We start from the raw sequence: 16,483 nt of genomic DNA on the forward strand, positions 1-16,483 counted from the left end.
AAAAAAAGATTACACCATTATTTTATTTTCCCTCCAAAAGGAATTTCTTAACTTCATCAATTTCCCTGCTGCAGAATTTCGGTTTAGTTGCTTGATCCTATAAATCCTGGGAAGCTGGTTTACATTCTATATACCTCTATATTTCTGAGATTTACTTTCAAGAAAAATATGGAAATATTATGTTTTTAAAAATATGAAAGCTTACATTTTTTCTCCTTTAAAAGCCTAATAGCCCTAAAGCAGATAGATGGAAATATGTATAACTGCAAAATATGATGAGATAACATTCTGCCAAAAGAGATGCAGGGAGGATATCAAACACAGAGGACTTCTTTACTAAAGAGAGGCAAGTGCACCTACCATGAGTGCTGTCACCTCCTCCTACCTTCTGTCCAGGAGCAGAGACAGCGTGGCCATGGCAGGGGGCAGAGCAAGCAGCAGTGGCCAGAATGAGCAGCGGGCAGGGGAAGTCTATTTTTATCAGATGCAATGATACGTTTTTTTAGCATTTCTGAAATGTTCACACGTGGTGTGTCACCTTGGGTTGTGTGTGTGCGGGGGTGAAGGTATGTGGGTATGCCTTTTTTCCCGTCAAAGTATTTCTCAGAATGGGAGGTTCTCATCCCACGCATACCAGGCTGAGAGCAAAGAAACTGTGTTCAGAAAGGTGTTAAATAAAGAAAGTGGTTGAACAGAGGCGAGGGAGAATGAAAGAACTATGCTCATGCTGGTGTCAAAATAAAATGGGACGGTTCCTTAAAACAAAAGCCTGGAACACTTTAGTGTACTTGGAAGATTTAATTAGAACTACGTAGGCCAGATTCTCCACTGCTTGTGCCTTATATAACCATTTAAGTTGTGTAAAATATCATGCGGTAAGAAGGAGAGCGATTTACATCCTTCATCAAGAGTGAAAATGCCTGAATGTTCCTGCATACTGTCAAGTAAAATACACATGCAATGCAAAAAAAAAAAAAAAGTGTCATGATGTCTGTGTTTGAAAATAGTTATGATAGAATGTACAGCGGCCGAGAATCTTAAAACTGTTTCTTCTTTGATTTGGCTGTTTGTACATAGTTCTCACTATTAACATATTATTTATTATTTGTATACCAGAAAATTATACAAATATATCAAGATTTGCACCTGGAAATTCTTCACTGAAGTTGCAAGGCAACCTTAGCTTTCTAACGTACTTGTTGTAGTATACTATAGTATGTTGTAGTATTATATATTATTGGGGAACTGTGATATATTGTTTGGCAAACATAACATACAAAGTTAACTAATAAGTTTTAAGGTAGAAGGCATTTTCATGATTTTGGTGGAAAATGTTTTATCTTCTTGTTTACAGTTCACCATATGTATAATGTATATTTTTCTAGCAAATGGACAGCAGGGCAGCAGGAAGAAGCCTGTTTTTATACAGTTCTGGTTTGGGTCAGGTGGGAATCTCCTGGAAGGTGGGAGGTATCATCATCATCATCCACATAATTTCCCTATAGGCATGTTTAGAATGGAGAAACACCTGGAGTTCAGGGTAACATTGGGATGGAATGAATAGGGCAGCAAGGATGGACCCAGGAGCAGACGGGAAGACTTCAAGGCTCCTAAGGAGAACGTGGGTAGCAGTAGGTCTTGCTTATAGCAGAAGAAGACAGCAAAGACTGCACAGTGAAGAATACAAGACTTCTCAGGGAAGAACGTGTGATTTGTTGTAAAGCAGGCAGTTTCTGGAAGTTAGTGGTCTGGAAAGCGGGACAGGAGGAAAGGATCTGGCCTGTAAGAATATGATGGGCAAGAGAGAGAATTGGTTTCAATTACCTTTTCATTTACCCCTCTTCCCTAGCAGATCTGAATCTGAATCTGCAGATCTAAAGCTGCTAGATATAAAAAAACCCAAACCTTTTCTAGTGTAGTGACTTTTGAGGGACTGCACTACACGAAACATCTTTTGCAAGTGTAGAGTTCCATCATAGTAGTCTGATTTGAATAATACTTAGATTTCCATGAGTAAATTCTTGCTGGAACTAGCATGATATCTTAAATGATTATCCAGCCTTGGCAGTTGTCTTCACTAATAGAAAATTAGCTGTCTTTGGCAAGCTGTCCAAGGAGTTAATTAGCTTCACTGTGTTGTACCTTCTGTTTAGTTTAGTGAATTTATATCTCTTCTGTCCTTGTCTATCATTAACTTTCTGTGTCCTTGATTGCAGTCTACATGGATCTTCAAGTTCTTCATTAATTTTTTTTAGGTAAACTCATTAGACATAGTTCCTTTTGTCTTTCAGCATTTCAATGTTTTAATCATACATCTGGTCTCCAAAGGCAGAGGGAATGTAATTTTTCTGTGCTGTGTTCCATTGATAAAAAAATTACAGGCTAGACTTTTTCATTCACCGTTTCACAGAGACTGCACAAGTCTCAGAAGTCACATATTTCCACAATGAAGTTTCCATCCCGCCAACATGAATGGAATCACTTATTCCTAGATTTAGGGTAGTATACCTGCCCACATGAAATCCTATTACTCTTTGCCCCTAGCTTAGGAGGTGAGGTAAGCCACCCTGTATTGATGATTTCTCCAGTACCTATGATTTTGACAACCCTGGCACTACCAGCATCCAAAGCAATACAGTTTACCAGCATTTTTCCCTCTAGATTTTTGATAAAAATGTTATATCAAGGAGGATCTAAATCTAGCTCAGTCCTACAGTGTATTCTGTTCCACTCAGAGTGTTGCTGCAACCACCCCATCCCATGAATCTGGCTACAGCTTCATTTTGAAACTCTTTTTTTTAAAACAGATTTTGATGCATTTAATGACTGTAAGCTTGGCTGAAGTTTTTTGCTCCTGAGTATTTGATACTTTTATTTTGTGAGGAGGTGGTAACTTTTTTTCAGATTTTGATGCATTTAATGACTGTTGTTTTGCCCATGCCATGCAAATTTTCTGTCTTTGCTTCCAGTTGTGACTGTTGTTTTGCCCATGCAATTTAAATTTTCTGTCTTTGCTTCCAGTTGTTACAATACATAGAGGTAAACACATTAAAAATATATACTAGTCACATTTTTTTGACATAAAGACATCTAATAAAAAAAGAAACTCATTGAACAGCTTGAAAGATCAGTCCTTTTACAGTGTAGGAAAAGCAGTCTGATCACTAATCTTTTTCAATACTAAAGTCTTCAAAAAGATGACAGTGCTAATCCTAACTTAGGAATATATCCATTACAAAACTGACTTTAGAAACCAAATGGCTATTGAATGCTCTGAATATCAGAAACATTGACAATCTTTCCAGTGAAGACTTAAAATTTTTTTCTTGATTTGTAAACAGTGAATTCTATTACTAAAACCAACAACTCAGAGCAGAGGGATTTCAGTCAAAATTATTTAAAATATAATGTTCCTATGGTTTATATGTGGTGGAAGGCTTGAATTTGTCTAGAAGACTCGTTTCATACCACAGCCTGACTATCACACAAGTTTTTCCCAGGAAGAGTATACAAATAGTTAAGAAATTTTTTATTTAAGTGGTGAGGTTTGGGAATGGGACAATTGCAGTTCATAGGCTGGAATATCTTGCAACATAATTTACTAATGCACATCCTGAGGGTCACATCAAACCATTTTCTTTTTATAATTAGTGTGAAAGCAGAACAAGACTATCACAAATTTAATTAGACTGGCCCCATAATTTATGCTGTTGAATATTTGCTGAAACAGTTGATAAAACATTCATGTACTCAAAATGTATAGAAGTAGCCTTCTTGCCATGTCATTGCAGCCTCGCAGTTCCATAAAGACTGTTTTGTCTAAATGTGCACAAAAATATAGACAGGTATAAATGATATTTTTCAACATTTCAAATTATTTGAGTATCTTTCTGCTGTAGGTCAATTTCATTAATATTTGCCATACAGGAATTGTTGATACTAAACTTCCCCTGAATGAAATATAAGCTTTTTTTTTTTGTTTTTTCTGTTTTTCAACAGATGCTTTTGAAGTATTTGAGAAACAAGATAATCCCGTGTTTACCAAGCCAGGAGGAAATGTCGCTTTTACTTGCCCTTATAAAATTGGAGATTCAGTGCAGCAAGTGATGTGGGAAAGGATTAAAGCAGATCAGGTAGATACCGTTGTTCTGTGCAACTTGTCAGGAAAGCAAAGCTTTGGTTCAGATTTCAAAGAGCGTACACTGGTGGATTGCTCTGATCAGGCAAACTCCATGATCGTCATTCAAAACTTTACTGCCTCTGACTTTGCAACGTACCGCTGTGTAGCTACTGGAAGAAACAAAACCTATGTGATGAGTTTTACTGTGGCTGGTAAGTAAAGGAGGAAGTGGTAAATATTTTTACAGTAGGCCTTCTGAGGTATTAACACTTTTACCCATATAAAATAACTCTTCAATAACAAGTGAGGATTTATTTAAATACTGCATTCCAATCAGCAGCGTGTAAAAGATAGCAAAGTTAACAGTTAATCTTGTTTCACAGAAAGAAGCTGGTTTTAAGCTTGTCTGATCTCATATATTACTTTAGACCTGTTTGTGAGAAACTGGTTTGATGTTAGGAAGGAGGCGCTTTGGAAGAGGAGAGGCTGCCTGAGTTTGCAGGGAGAGGTGGGCATTCTCCCAAAGAAGCCACGAGGGGAATTCCCCATTAGCACAGTGCACCGCAGGGTCCCAGGGGAGAGACCTATCCTCCAATGAAGGAAAAGAGCACATTCTCATTTGAAAATGTAAAAATTTGTAAAATGGCCTCTACTTTATTCATATAAGGAGTTTCTTTAGGGGGAGCTGAGAAGCTCTTTAGGTTTTGCTGTGACTGTGGTCACAGTTTGATTATAATGGGAGCTTAGGTCTCCATACGTAGACACTTAAAACAAGATTTCTCAAACTGTGAGCTGAATCCCAGCTTGACTTCTATTTTCGGTTATGACTGAAAAAACCTCAGTTTTGGTTCTTCTCTATAGCATGCATTTTGAAGATGTGGTTCTTGTACCACCCCAGTCCTTCATCTCCCGTTGCAGCATTCAGTCCAGCTCTCTGGTATCTTTTGAGGGTACTGCTTTTGTTCCTGGTAATAAATATGTGTTAGTTGACCTCTCTTTGGCAGTGCTAAGAGCTGTGGCATGGGGTATGAAACTTCAGAATATGCGTGATCTGTGATATTGTTATTAAGAAGTGGAGAATGTGCTTGGGAAAAAAATGCTGACCTGCTTTACTCTGAATACTTGACCATAAAAGACCATGAAATTGAGCAGAATGTGATGAAAAGGGGTATCAGGAGAAAAATTCCTCTCACCTCTGACAATTTTAAACATTTAAATTTCAAACTGTTGAATATATTCATATAATCAAGCATATCCAAATTGTAGAGCAATAAAAATCTTTTTTGTTTACTCCAAGTGCAGTGCTTCTCATAACAAAATGGAAGCATGAGACTGGTACACTGTATCACAATACAGTAACTTTAAGAATTGTCAGTCTTCCCTGCACAAACTATTTCTTCTCCAGAAAAAGTTTTGTTTCCATGCTTCTTATGCTCTTGAAACAAACCCTATTTATCATTTTTTGTTCTAACAATGCCATCATAGTTATGCCTGTTTATTGGAGAAAAAAAGGTCTGAAACCATTGAAGAAGCTGAAGTACAATATGAGTCACCCCATTGTCTCCCTTTTAAGCCCTCACTCCATATTATGAAGTGCATTTTGTTGAATTTTCATTAATTCCAAAGGAAGCAAAGTGTCAAGGATTTCCAATTATTTCTCTTTAACATCTGCAACTGTTTCATAACATGCAATTAATATTTCCAGTGAGATATGGAGAAACACTAAGGGGAAAGGAGTGACAGGCCAGGCGTCAGCTCCCACCGCACCCTGTGGTATAGCCAGTGAAGTCTCTCACAAACTCACGAGTGACTTACTCTGCTTGATGCAACAGCTGTGGCTTGAATAAACCAAGTGGTGACAGAAACTCGCTATGCTATTTTCTGTGTATGTTCTATCAGTTCAGTTGCTTCATTTTCTTTAGCTGTAATGCTAAGCTACACTCTAGCTTGGATTTTCTACCAAACTCTTCCAATGTTTTTAGTCTGTTGGTGTGATTCTGCATGTGTACTGCAAAACTTCTCACCTTACCCAGTTCCAGAGATGTTTTGACATACTGAGTCTAGGAGCTGGAAGAATAGCTGCACTGTAAACAGTAATAAGGAAAACTCTGTTTATGTTGAGAGAGAGTAAAAGGAAAGATAAGAAACTTTTTTTTCCTTTTTCTTTTTCTTTTTTTTTTTTTCTGAGAAGCTATCGTTGAGAAGATGCCAAGAATTTTTAAAGAGGAGGAATCTTGGGTGAAAAGAGGTAGAAATAAGAGCACAGGTTTATTTGCAGAACTGATAATAGTTCCAAACCCGCTGATTCAAAGACGTGGTACAGTAGAAAGAAGCACTTGCTTCTTGTCTAAAGGTGAATGTATTTTTGCAAGGAGAAACAGCCTGGAATTCCTATGAAGAGAAAAGGGAGAGAAGGGGGAACAAGTATTCAAGTGTTGGGAAAGCCTGTGATGTTCTTGCAGTTCTCTCAGTAGAAGTTGGCACGCTGCATTTAACATTTTCGAACGTCAGTGAAAATAAAACCATGAGATCCATTCAATATCATTAAGTTTGCCTATTCTATCCCACTAAATATTGTGATTGTTGTTTTTCAGTAACAGGAATTTCCACCTGAAATGGGTCTTCCGCAAATCTTTTTTGACTTCAAAACCTGGAACACATAAAGCAACATGTGTATGTAAAGTAGTGCAGCTTTTGTTGGACAGCACTTACAGAAACAGGAGGCTGACTATTACATAATTATGTAATGTGTTCAAGAGACTTTGGGTTAATTTCTGATGTGTTTTTCACTATATTTTTCCTTCTAAAAATTCTATTAATATGGAGATTGGTCATGTCACCAGATTCCACATCTAAACCCATTTTTGATTTTTAGTTACCTTGCTTTTTCCTTTGATTAGATTTCATTTTTTTAGCATGTTTTTGAAGGAAAGAAGCAGACTTAAAATCCACACATTATTTTGGTAGATGATTGGGAAAGAAGGGGACATGTCATATGAAAGAACAGAAAAATTAGAAGGGTTGAAAAATAAATGCTTATTCCATCTTGAAGACCTAGCCATTTTTAGAAAGATTTAATAAGTTTTTTTCTTGCTTTAGCAGAAAGTGGGATAGCAAGCTCTCTTAGACAAAGGAAAATAGAAACATTTTGTGTTGCTGTGTGTTCCCACTAGATCTGAAAAACTGGTTGGTGGTTGTATTCAAATGTACGTTTAGGGGTCAGAATTACGTTATGGTTTGTACTAGCCCTTTCATTAGCTTTGTTGCCCTCCTCTGGACACATTCAAGTACCTTAATATCCTTCTTAAATTGTTGGGCCCAGAACTGCACACAGTACTCAAGGTGAGGCTGCACCAACACCTCTTTTGACCGGTTGGTTATGCTGTGCTTGATGCACCCCAGGGTGCGGTTTGCCCTCTCGGCTGCCAGGGCACACTGCTGACTCCTATTGAGCCTGCTGTTGACCAGCACCCCCGGATCCCTTTCTGCAGGGCTGCTCTCCAGCCACTCCTCTCCCAAATTATACTTGTGCCCGGCGTTACTGTGTCCTAGGTGCAGAATCCAGCATTTGTTCCCTTCATCCACTAGGCAGGTGACCTTATTGTAGAAGGATATCAAATTAGTTTGACAGGACTTTCTTTTTGTGAATCCTTGTTGACTGTGCTTTTAAATTGTCCTTTAAATGTCTTTCAGTAGCACCCAGTATGATCTTCATAGCACCCAGATGAAAAGCAGGGGACTACTCATCTAGTCATTGAGGGTTATCATACAGCGCTTCTGAGCTGGGAGGAGACAGCAGTACTGCTGTGCCATAGAAAAAAGACAGAAGATAAGGCTGCAGTCGTGGGTGAGGAGAATCAGGGTAGGAGTGAAATTAGCTTCCCTTCTTCCTTCATGAATTCATCCAGTATAAGCATAAAATATCAGTACGTCTGTGGGTCTCTACTCAACAAACCACCTTTTTCTGGTGCATTCGTGCTGGATTTCTGCCTTTCAGTTGTTGGCAAAACTATTTCAGTGATGTCTAGTTAGCATACCATATGCGCCAGTCCAGCAAGGCATGTGACAAGCTACATGAAGATCTTTACAGTGCAGTTCAAATCTCTTGTTAGAACAAATAACTGTCTGGCCCATCAGTGCTTCCTTCTCAAAACCAAAGTCAGTGCACTGAAGGTCAAAAACCTTCACACAAAAAAATTTCACAATCTTGCAGAGAAAATGCCAATGCTACGAAGATGGGAGAGAGAGGGACTCATTGCTTAATGCTTAACAGAAATTGTACTGATGCTGAAAATACACTTAGTAGCCTCCTGACAGCATATCACCTTTGATGAGAACACAAGAACTAAAGAGTCACATGACAAGCCTCTGACATGTTTTTGCAAAATCTTGAATGTTATGTTAAAGTCGGTAATTACAAAAGGTTTTGTATTGTTAAAGAAAACAAATGCCTCAGGAAAGCTTTGCTCACTTCAAATGAGAAAAGGCAAAAGGGCTTTGAGTTGTTGTTTCTTCTAAAAAAAAAAAAAAACCTAATGATTTTTCTCATCCAAATTTAACTGACAGCTGATAATCTCAGCTCCCAAACTCATTAACTCAGAGATTATTATCTTGACCTGATAAAATTGAAGGTGAAATCTCAGGAAAAGAAAAATGAGGTCTGGAGTGATTAGACTGCAGGGTGGGGATGCTGCTGAAGTCTGGAACTCTATACAGATTTACCCATCCTTGATGCTAATTAAATGCATGATTTTTAACAGAGTAGTTAAAAGCTTAAAATTTCTTTGTTGCTTACAGGATGGTTTCTCCCTATTTCTGTAAGTACTCACTGGCACAGATAATGATTTTCTGTGGCAGGTAGCTAAACACTTGTAAAAAAAGACATTATAATTTTTCCTGAAGTTGGACATAGCTATATGCACCATCCTGTCATTTTAAGTACACAGCAGTTGAAAACATGCTGGAAGTAGAGTGATTTCATATGTGATCATAATACAAAAGACATCAATTTTTGTTATCAGGCAGCCTTCTCTATTGTGTCACGTACCTTCAGCAGTACAAACTTCTGCGAGAATTTTTTCTTTTTTCTTTCCAGTAGAATAACATTAGAATTCGAGGATAAGACTCTTCTCTGATCAGTATTTTTTGTTATCCTTTCCAATGACCATGTTAATACTAAAGAGGTGTACCTGAGTAAGTCTCAGCTGGTATTCAGGATGGCCAGATAAGAAGCTGTGAACCTTTTTGATCCAGGAGAGAAAAGCCATCTGGTGATGGCTCAGTGTTGTTAGTGATGCTGATTGTTTTCCTTTGTCTATGAACTGAGCATGTTACTTTCTTGTCTACCCAGAATGAAAGCTCTTTGGGGCAGCTGTGGTTTCATCTTTAGATACTGTCTTCCTCTGTACAGTGAGAAGAACATTAAGGAAGGACTAAACTAAAAACAGTTTTTTAGTCCCTGTTCACCAATGAATTGCTAGTCTGTATCTGAAATACAAGAAATAAGTTTGTGGCCAAGAAGTTGGTAAGATCGTCTGGCTAAGATGTGTCCTGATAGCTGATACTGTGTCCTGGTAGCTGATGCTGCTAGCCACAAATACACTATGTACAGAAGTGTTTATTACATACTATTTGTGTTTGCTTGCTTTTTGTGCTATTAGTCTCAAGTCTGCAGAGTGCTAGTGCAGAGATGCAACAGAGAAGCAGGAAGCAGGGCACTGTGGTGCGCTACAAAAAATTGACTTGAAGTTCTGTGGTTTAACACACTTTTTTTTTTTTAAAATGCTACCACTAACCAAGTTCATAATTGTGACAAGAGAAAAATTCTCAAGTGTTTTAAATGCATGATAACTGTACTGAGGATTTGTGTTGTGGACTTCCTGTGTGACTTTGAGTATATCACTTCTTTTTTCTCCGTCTTTTTTAACCTAAAAAATGAGAATAGTATAACATCACCTCTCCACAAGCTTGAGCACCATAAGAATATATTGACTTATACCTTGAAGCCATTGTCTGGCCTGTCTCTACCCTTTAGTTATTGCATGTTGTTCCTTAGCTTCATTTGAGGATGTGACTCCATAGTGAAGAAGTCTACGCATTTTAAGCAAAGCTACTATAAATGTTACTTTTCCTGCCTTGGTTGCAATTCTCATATGAACCATTTTTGTTTAGGTTAGAAAAAATAGGGTAGGTTTCCTGACATCCATCATCAAGGCATGACCAGTACTGGGTTATAAAAAAAAAAAAATCACAATGAGAGAAATTTTTGCGGAAATATTTTTGTTAAAAAGTGAACAGATTTCCTTTTGAATTAGAGCAGAAAATAACTGATACAACTGCGCAGTACTGTATAGAAAACCTCTTGGGCACTGAGATGATCTTCCTGGTAGTCTGAAAAATGTCTTGTTGCCCATGGAAGTATTGCATGATTGTTTGGTATCTCTTATGGGACAACCTTTACAATGCCAAGAACATTCACTTAAGTAGTCTGAGTGCTTTTATTATCCATATATCAAGTCACTTATGTATGCTGTTGGACTGTTTTCTCACTTGGAGAGGGAGGGAGATAGGAAAGGATTATACAAGGCATCACTGTGCTGTGTTCACTCACCTTTGGTCATCCCAGTCACAACTTTTGTAAGAGCTAGTTCAGCATAACAAATGCATTTTAGAAATGAGGAAATGGTTGTGAGGTCTGAATATTGAGCATGAGCTGTCATGGAATAATGTCTCTACATAATTGTTGATTTTCAACTTAGTTTGTCATAACAAGTTCATGCTGGTTTATACAAAATACTAATCACATTTATTACAATTGTATTTTAGCAACTTGGGATCCCAAATGGTTTATTATCTACATAGCTGGAGGAATTTCTGCTGCGGTCTTACTGTTAATTTTCCTACTGATCTTTTGCATCACCACTGCTTATCGCAAAAAGTGAGTAACATACCAATTTGCTTGATACACTGAGGTGGGTAAGTATGAAGGCTTTGACAGTTCATCCTACTATCTCCTTCAGAACCAATTAAAAAAAAGGTAGATGTGAAAATTTAATTTTCTTGCCATAATTTTAAACTTGAAAAAACTAATTAGTTCTACAGCCATACAGTGATTTTTTTTTTTTTCCTTTTTTCACATTAAAAAAACAAATGGCTTACTCAAGTTCCTTCGTCAGCTAAATGCTTACAGTGGTATTAGCTGAAACTTCATGTAAAGGGTGATTTGTCAGGAATAACAGAAGCCTAGTCATAGGCTGTTCCTATCTTGTGCATAGAGGAGGATAGGTAACATCTTGAGGTTGTCCAAATCTTCTACCATTTTTTGTCTTTTGATTTTATGTTCCAAATTTCATCACAGCTGGATCCAGATTAATAGTTTAAACCATTATCTAAGTTTGCTGTATTCCTTGCCAAATATACGCCTATGGCCTGATTCAGAATCTCTGCTTCCAATAAAAAGAAATAGTGAGCAGAAAAAATATTTCTTCCCCTACTACAACACATGAAGCTGCTGGAACTTGCTGGCAATATATTATTGTATTTGCCCCTGAATCAGAAGGCCTTTTTATCTGTGTCTGGGCCTTTATGAAACACTGCTAATCTCATGCATGTTACAGTTTGCAAGTCAGAGGAAAGGCTACTTGGATTTTTATTGCACTTATTGGTTTCAGTGGGAAAGTAAGCAATACCAGCATTATCTCTCATATGCTGGAATTAGACATTTTGGACTATACTATGATGCAGAGTGCAGTTCCCTCCATTGTGTTTCTGACTGAATATGTGTCACCAGAAACAAGAGGAAGAGGATCACAGAGGCCTTATCAAAAGCTTTGTACTCTACTCAGACCCAGGTAAGATCAGCTGGAGTTTACTTGTATTTTGTATTGCACATTTCTTTTAACATCTTTCTCTCCTGTATCTGATCTTTATACCCTTGAATATTATAGTCTAATCTTAAACTATACAGACAGGAAAAATTGAATATTTTAAAGTATGATCATCACTATTCATCTTTTTTGATTAATATTTTTTAATATTTTACAGCTACATTTAGAGACCCAACTGTGTTCCATATCATTAACAAATTAGCTCTTTTGGTTTGCTAGTTTTTATATTATTTGTGTATTGTTCATACCTTTTTTCCTCAAGTTGCTCCTTGTAAAGCTAGGGCAAAAAATTGTATCTTGTGATACCCTTTGTCTTTATCTATTTGTTCTAGTTCAGCTTCGCTATAATTTGTTGGGACAGCTCTTTCAGTGCTTCTCCTTTCTTTTTGTATTGCAACAATCAACATTTTGGAGCCCTGAGTCTTTTTCTCCCCCTTAATAATCCTATTCAAGGCTTGAAGTGTAGAAGTGGAAAGATAGGAGCCAACTTCACTGCTTCTGCCTTGTCTTTTCATACCCTAAGTTGGGGTATGAAGTGATGTGGTACTTAGGGAAATGACCCCATTCTCACAGTGTATGTGAGACTCTGGCTTTCCACCTATTTCCTCTCAGATTGCACTTCTGTATGATCCAACAGTGAGCTCCACTGTAGATATGTCCTTATAAAGCCCTTTGACCTCCTGTCATTTCCATTTCTCTCATTCTGACTCCGGTCACTATTTGTACCAGAATGAAGTTTTTCCTAGGGTGACCATAGGCTAGGGACTAGCCATTTGCTTCAGAAACCATCTTTCCTCCCATACCAGTTAACCAAAGTACCATCACATTAAGTTGTCTTAATGACGTGACTAATTCTTAGCATGGTCAATACCTTTAGAGTAATTCATGTTTTAAGATTGACATAGGAGACTACTTCAGTACCTGAAGTGTGCATGTGAGGGGAAGGGGACATTCCACTGACGCTTTAGCAGGCGCCTTATATGGGACAACAGGGAAACATATTCAAAGTGCAACCTCTTTTTTCATATGACTTGAACCTGAAATGTATTCGTAGAAAACAAGAAGACGGAAAATATTTTGATTGATGGTTGAGTATTTCCCAATAATAAATCAGCATATGAGGAAAATTTGATGGTTTTCTCCTTTTTCGAAGTTGTAGCTGTTTTGAGAAAAGTCCTTCAACTTTTTCTTTTCTTTTTTTTTTTTTTTAATGTTCTTCTAGCCTGCTAACAGTTATGGAAGATTCAGTTTTCATGGCACACAGAACACAGAAGGAAGAGGAGAAGAATCATTACTCGAGCAGACAGAGGAGATTTACATCAACTGCAAAAATGTCTCACACAAACCTCATTAGATTCCTTCTTAAGAATGAAGTAACCAAAGCACAGGCCTTATATTTGCAACTTAAACTTCATTTTCTTTGCGCCGGTGAGACGTGGAAGGTCAAACTGGCTGTGCTGAACACTGCCTGGGCTGCTTTGGCTGGAGAGCCAGCCTGGGCCAGGTTACACCAGGTGTGTTTGTGTTGTATTGCAGCCTGCAGCATTAACATATCCTTTGATTCATATGTAGAATTAAAGATTATTTGTACTTCTGCAATTTAAACTTTTTTACCCAGTAGGTGCACTCTTAAGTAAGAATTTTAGAACAGCTCTGATATGCAGAATGGAGCTGCATATGTTTGCATAAAGTTTGGTCTGAGAAATCTATGTGTTTGAGAAGGCTATGTGAGAGGGTGAGAAAGAAAATGTGCTCGATGTTGTCTATGCCCATGACTTTTGCATCTCAAATTGAGAGCAGAATAATGAATATCCATGATTTTTCACACAGGAGGTGTTATTTTGCTGCTGGGCAAACAGTACTATTCAGCTGACAAAAGCAAATATATCAGGGATCCTTGAACTTAGGTTTAAAAGTATGAACAGAAGCTTGCTATCTGACAGCTGTGTGGTTTTACAGGCTTCTTGCCATCACCAATTATTTCAGCACTTTCTATTTGGGGATGGAATAGAAGTGTAGCCCCTGCTCTCCTCCCTCCCTCCTTCCTCCCCACCTCTCCCCCCATGCCCAAGAGAAAACAAAACATGAAGACTCTGTCACTGTCAGGTTATATTTAATAATAATTTATTATAAGGTTTAGTTGCACAAAAAATAAATGAGAACATGGAAGATAAATGAATAAATGATGCAAAGCAGAAAAAAGCGTGATTGAGGACATTTACAAAACAATACACATACATATGTAGTTGTATGTGTGCATATATGTATATATTCTGCTGAAACCTACAGAAGAAACCACACAGAAATTGAACAAACAGACAAAAAAAAAAAAAATCCTTAAACAAACAGAACTAGAAGGCAGACCTGAGAATTAGGATCTACACATCTTTTGGTCTTTTACAAATCTGCTTTATTACTGAGGATGAAATCCCAGTAGATGAAGGTGTTACTATGATGGTTGATAATCATATATGTCTGCATACTACAAACCATGTGCCTGGCCCACCTATGCTTGATTCCCCTTTTCTCTTGAAGCGTTAGTAAAAGTGTTGCTGAATATCTTGTGGGGTTTTTTTTGAAAGGCGTTGGGGGGGAGGTATTGTGAATCTGCCTACAGGTCAGTTACTGGTTCCACTTGGCTGGCTAGGAAGGAGCATCAACAGCCTGACAGTAAAAAGCACATTTTGCGTGGCCTTCTCCAATGGAAAGCTTTCTTCACGTGCACAGGAAAATAGAAGTCTAGGTTCTTCTGAGAATAATGTGGACACAAGGCTCCTCTGAACTATTTGAGCAATAATAGCATCCTGTGGTTATCCTACACTTCAGCTAAAAATCTAAAAACCTAAACCAAACTGTCCTTCAACCTAGCACTGAAGTCTTAAATTGTTTACAATGTCATATACCATTAGAAAACACGTCATTTTGGTTTTGTGTACTCCTGAACAAGGACACATACACATTGCAAGGGATATGGTTTTATATTTCACTTACTGAAGGTTTTCAGATATATAAATGCTTGCATGTGAAGTTGATGAGGATACACAGAACTGTACTATAAATAAGTTGGTTTATTTCCTGAGTTATCAAATGTCGTAGCAGATAATTCTAAGTTGTGCACAGCATTACAAATAAAACCCTGTAGCATTGGGTTGTTTCTCTGACGCTCCCATTTATATTAAAATGCTAAAATGATAATGTAATGAATTCGATTACACTGAAGTTCTCAGTTGGAACCCTGATACAGAAATATCCATAAGCCGAGAAGTTGGTATTGTTTCACTGCTTGTAGAGACAGTCAAAATACATCCCTACTTTACTGAGGGTAAAAAAGGTGAAGAGGTTGAGGTTAAGTACCTGGAATACCAGATTGTTTTGATTATTTCTGGTAATGCCCTTATTTCTTGCCTCCCTTGGTACTTTTAGCTTGTCTTTTCAAAATAATTGCTTATTTCTGAGATTTGAGGAAGAAAAAAAAAAACCCTGTAGTGCACATCTTTGCAGGTATTTAATGTTTTAATTCAAATTCCATAGACATATTACTTCTACCAGGATAGTTCACAGGGAAAATCACATCACATATAAGATAATAAGAACAATATATTATTTTTTTCAAAAAACAAACCCAAAACAACAGGTTCATTTTTGTACCATGGTAATATCAGTGAACAGCAGCTGAACATGAGACTGATATAAATGAAAACCAAAAAGAAAACAATCCAAAACTTATCAATATTTTCATTGGCTTATCAACTACTAAGCTACACACAAGAGAAACTTCCAAAAGTGTAATTTGAAATGTAATATTTAAACTCTTTAAATATTTTATGAGTCTGGCAGGATGGGACCCAGCAAGAGCCTGTTTGCTGTGACAGAGTTTGGATTATGTAAATAAACTTTCCAGTGTAAAATAGTACAAACTGTTGTTTATTGCTGTTCATTTTCAATATTTTCCATAGACTTGCCTTTTTCTTTTGGAAACTTAGTTCCTTTTGAGTGAATTTCATCAACTGTAATTTGGAAATTTTATGTTGAACAATTAATAGTGCTATTTTGTGCTGTACCACTTGCCCAAATAGTTAAGAGGGAGGAAAAAAAAAATAAAGGAACATGACACAACTATGGATAGCAACCAGGTCAGAATACTATCTAAACTGTAAGACAATTCTGGTTTTTTGTTTGTTTGTTTGAAGTCCTTAGAAATGTTGCTGAAAGGAAATAAACATAATAAAGCACGCTTTCATTAAAAGAACACCGGGTAGCTACCTTCTGTGTAATTGGAAAATGAATCTATGAGTTTTTAAGAAAAGTAAAACCAGATTTTTTTTCCATAATAATAAAATTCATCTTTTATGCTGGGTGAAAAAGGTAGATGTTTAAGTCCCATGTTCAAAGGAAAATTCCATGATTAATAGCACTACTAAGTCTTTAAAGGGCATAAAGTCAGATCTCTTTTAAAAAAGAAATCAGAGAAAAAAAT

At 37.2% G+C, this 16,483-nt stretch overlaps 1 protein-coding gene across 1 annotated transcript in view; it reads left to right on the forward strand.

Moving 5' to 3' along the window:
• The window catches only part of CD226 (CD226 molecule), a 26,312-nt gene extending 12,952 nt beyond the window's left edge, over window positions 1–13,360 (forward strand). Inside the window, exons 3-6 of the mRNA XM_019475015.1 lie at window positions 4,000–4,332; window positions 10,946–11,057; window positions 11,910–11,970; window positions 13,271–13,360. Coding sequence (XP_019330560.1) covers window positions 4,000–4,332; window positions 10,946–11,057; window positions 11,910–11,970; window positions 13,271–13,360 — 596 coding nt within the window. The remainder of the gene's footprint in view (window positions 1–3,999; window positions 4,333–10,945; window positions 11,058–11,909; window positions 11,971–13,270) is intronic.
• Window positions 13,361–16,483: the final 3,123 nt, after the last annotated feature.

The sequence above is a fragment of the Aptenodytes forsteri genome, unplaced genomic scaffold (genome assembly GCF_000699145.1).
Source record: "Aptenodytes forsteri isolate BGI_AS27 unplaced genomic scaffold, ASM69914v1 Scaffold45, whole genome shotgun sequence".
Classification (NCBI taxonomy): domain Eukaryota; kingdom Metazoa; phylum Chordata; class Aves; order Sphenisciformes; family Spheniscidae; genus Aptenodytes; species Aptenodytes forsteri.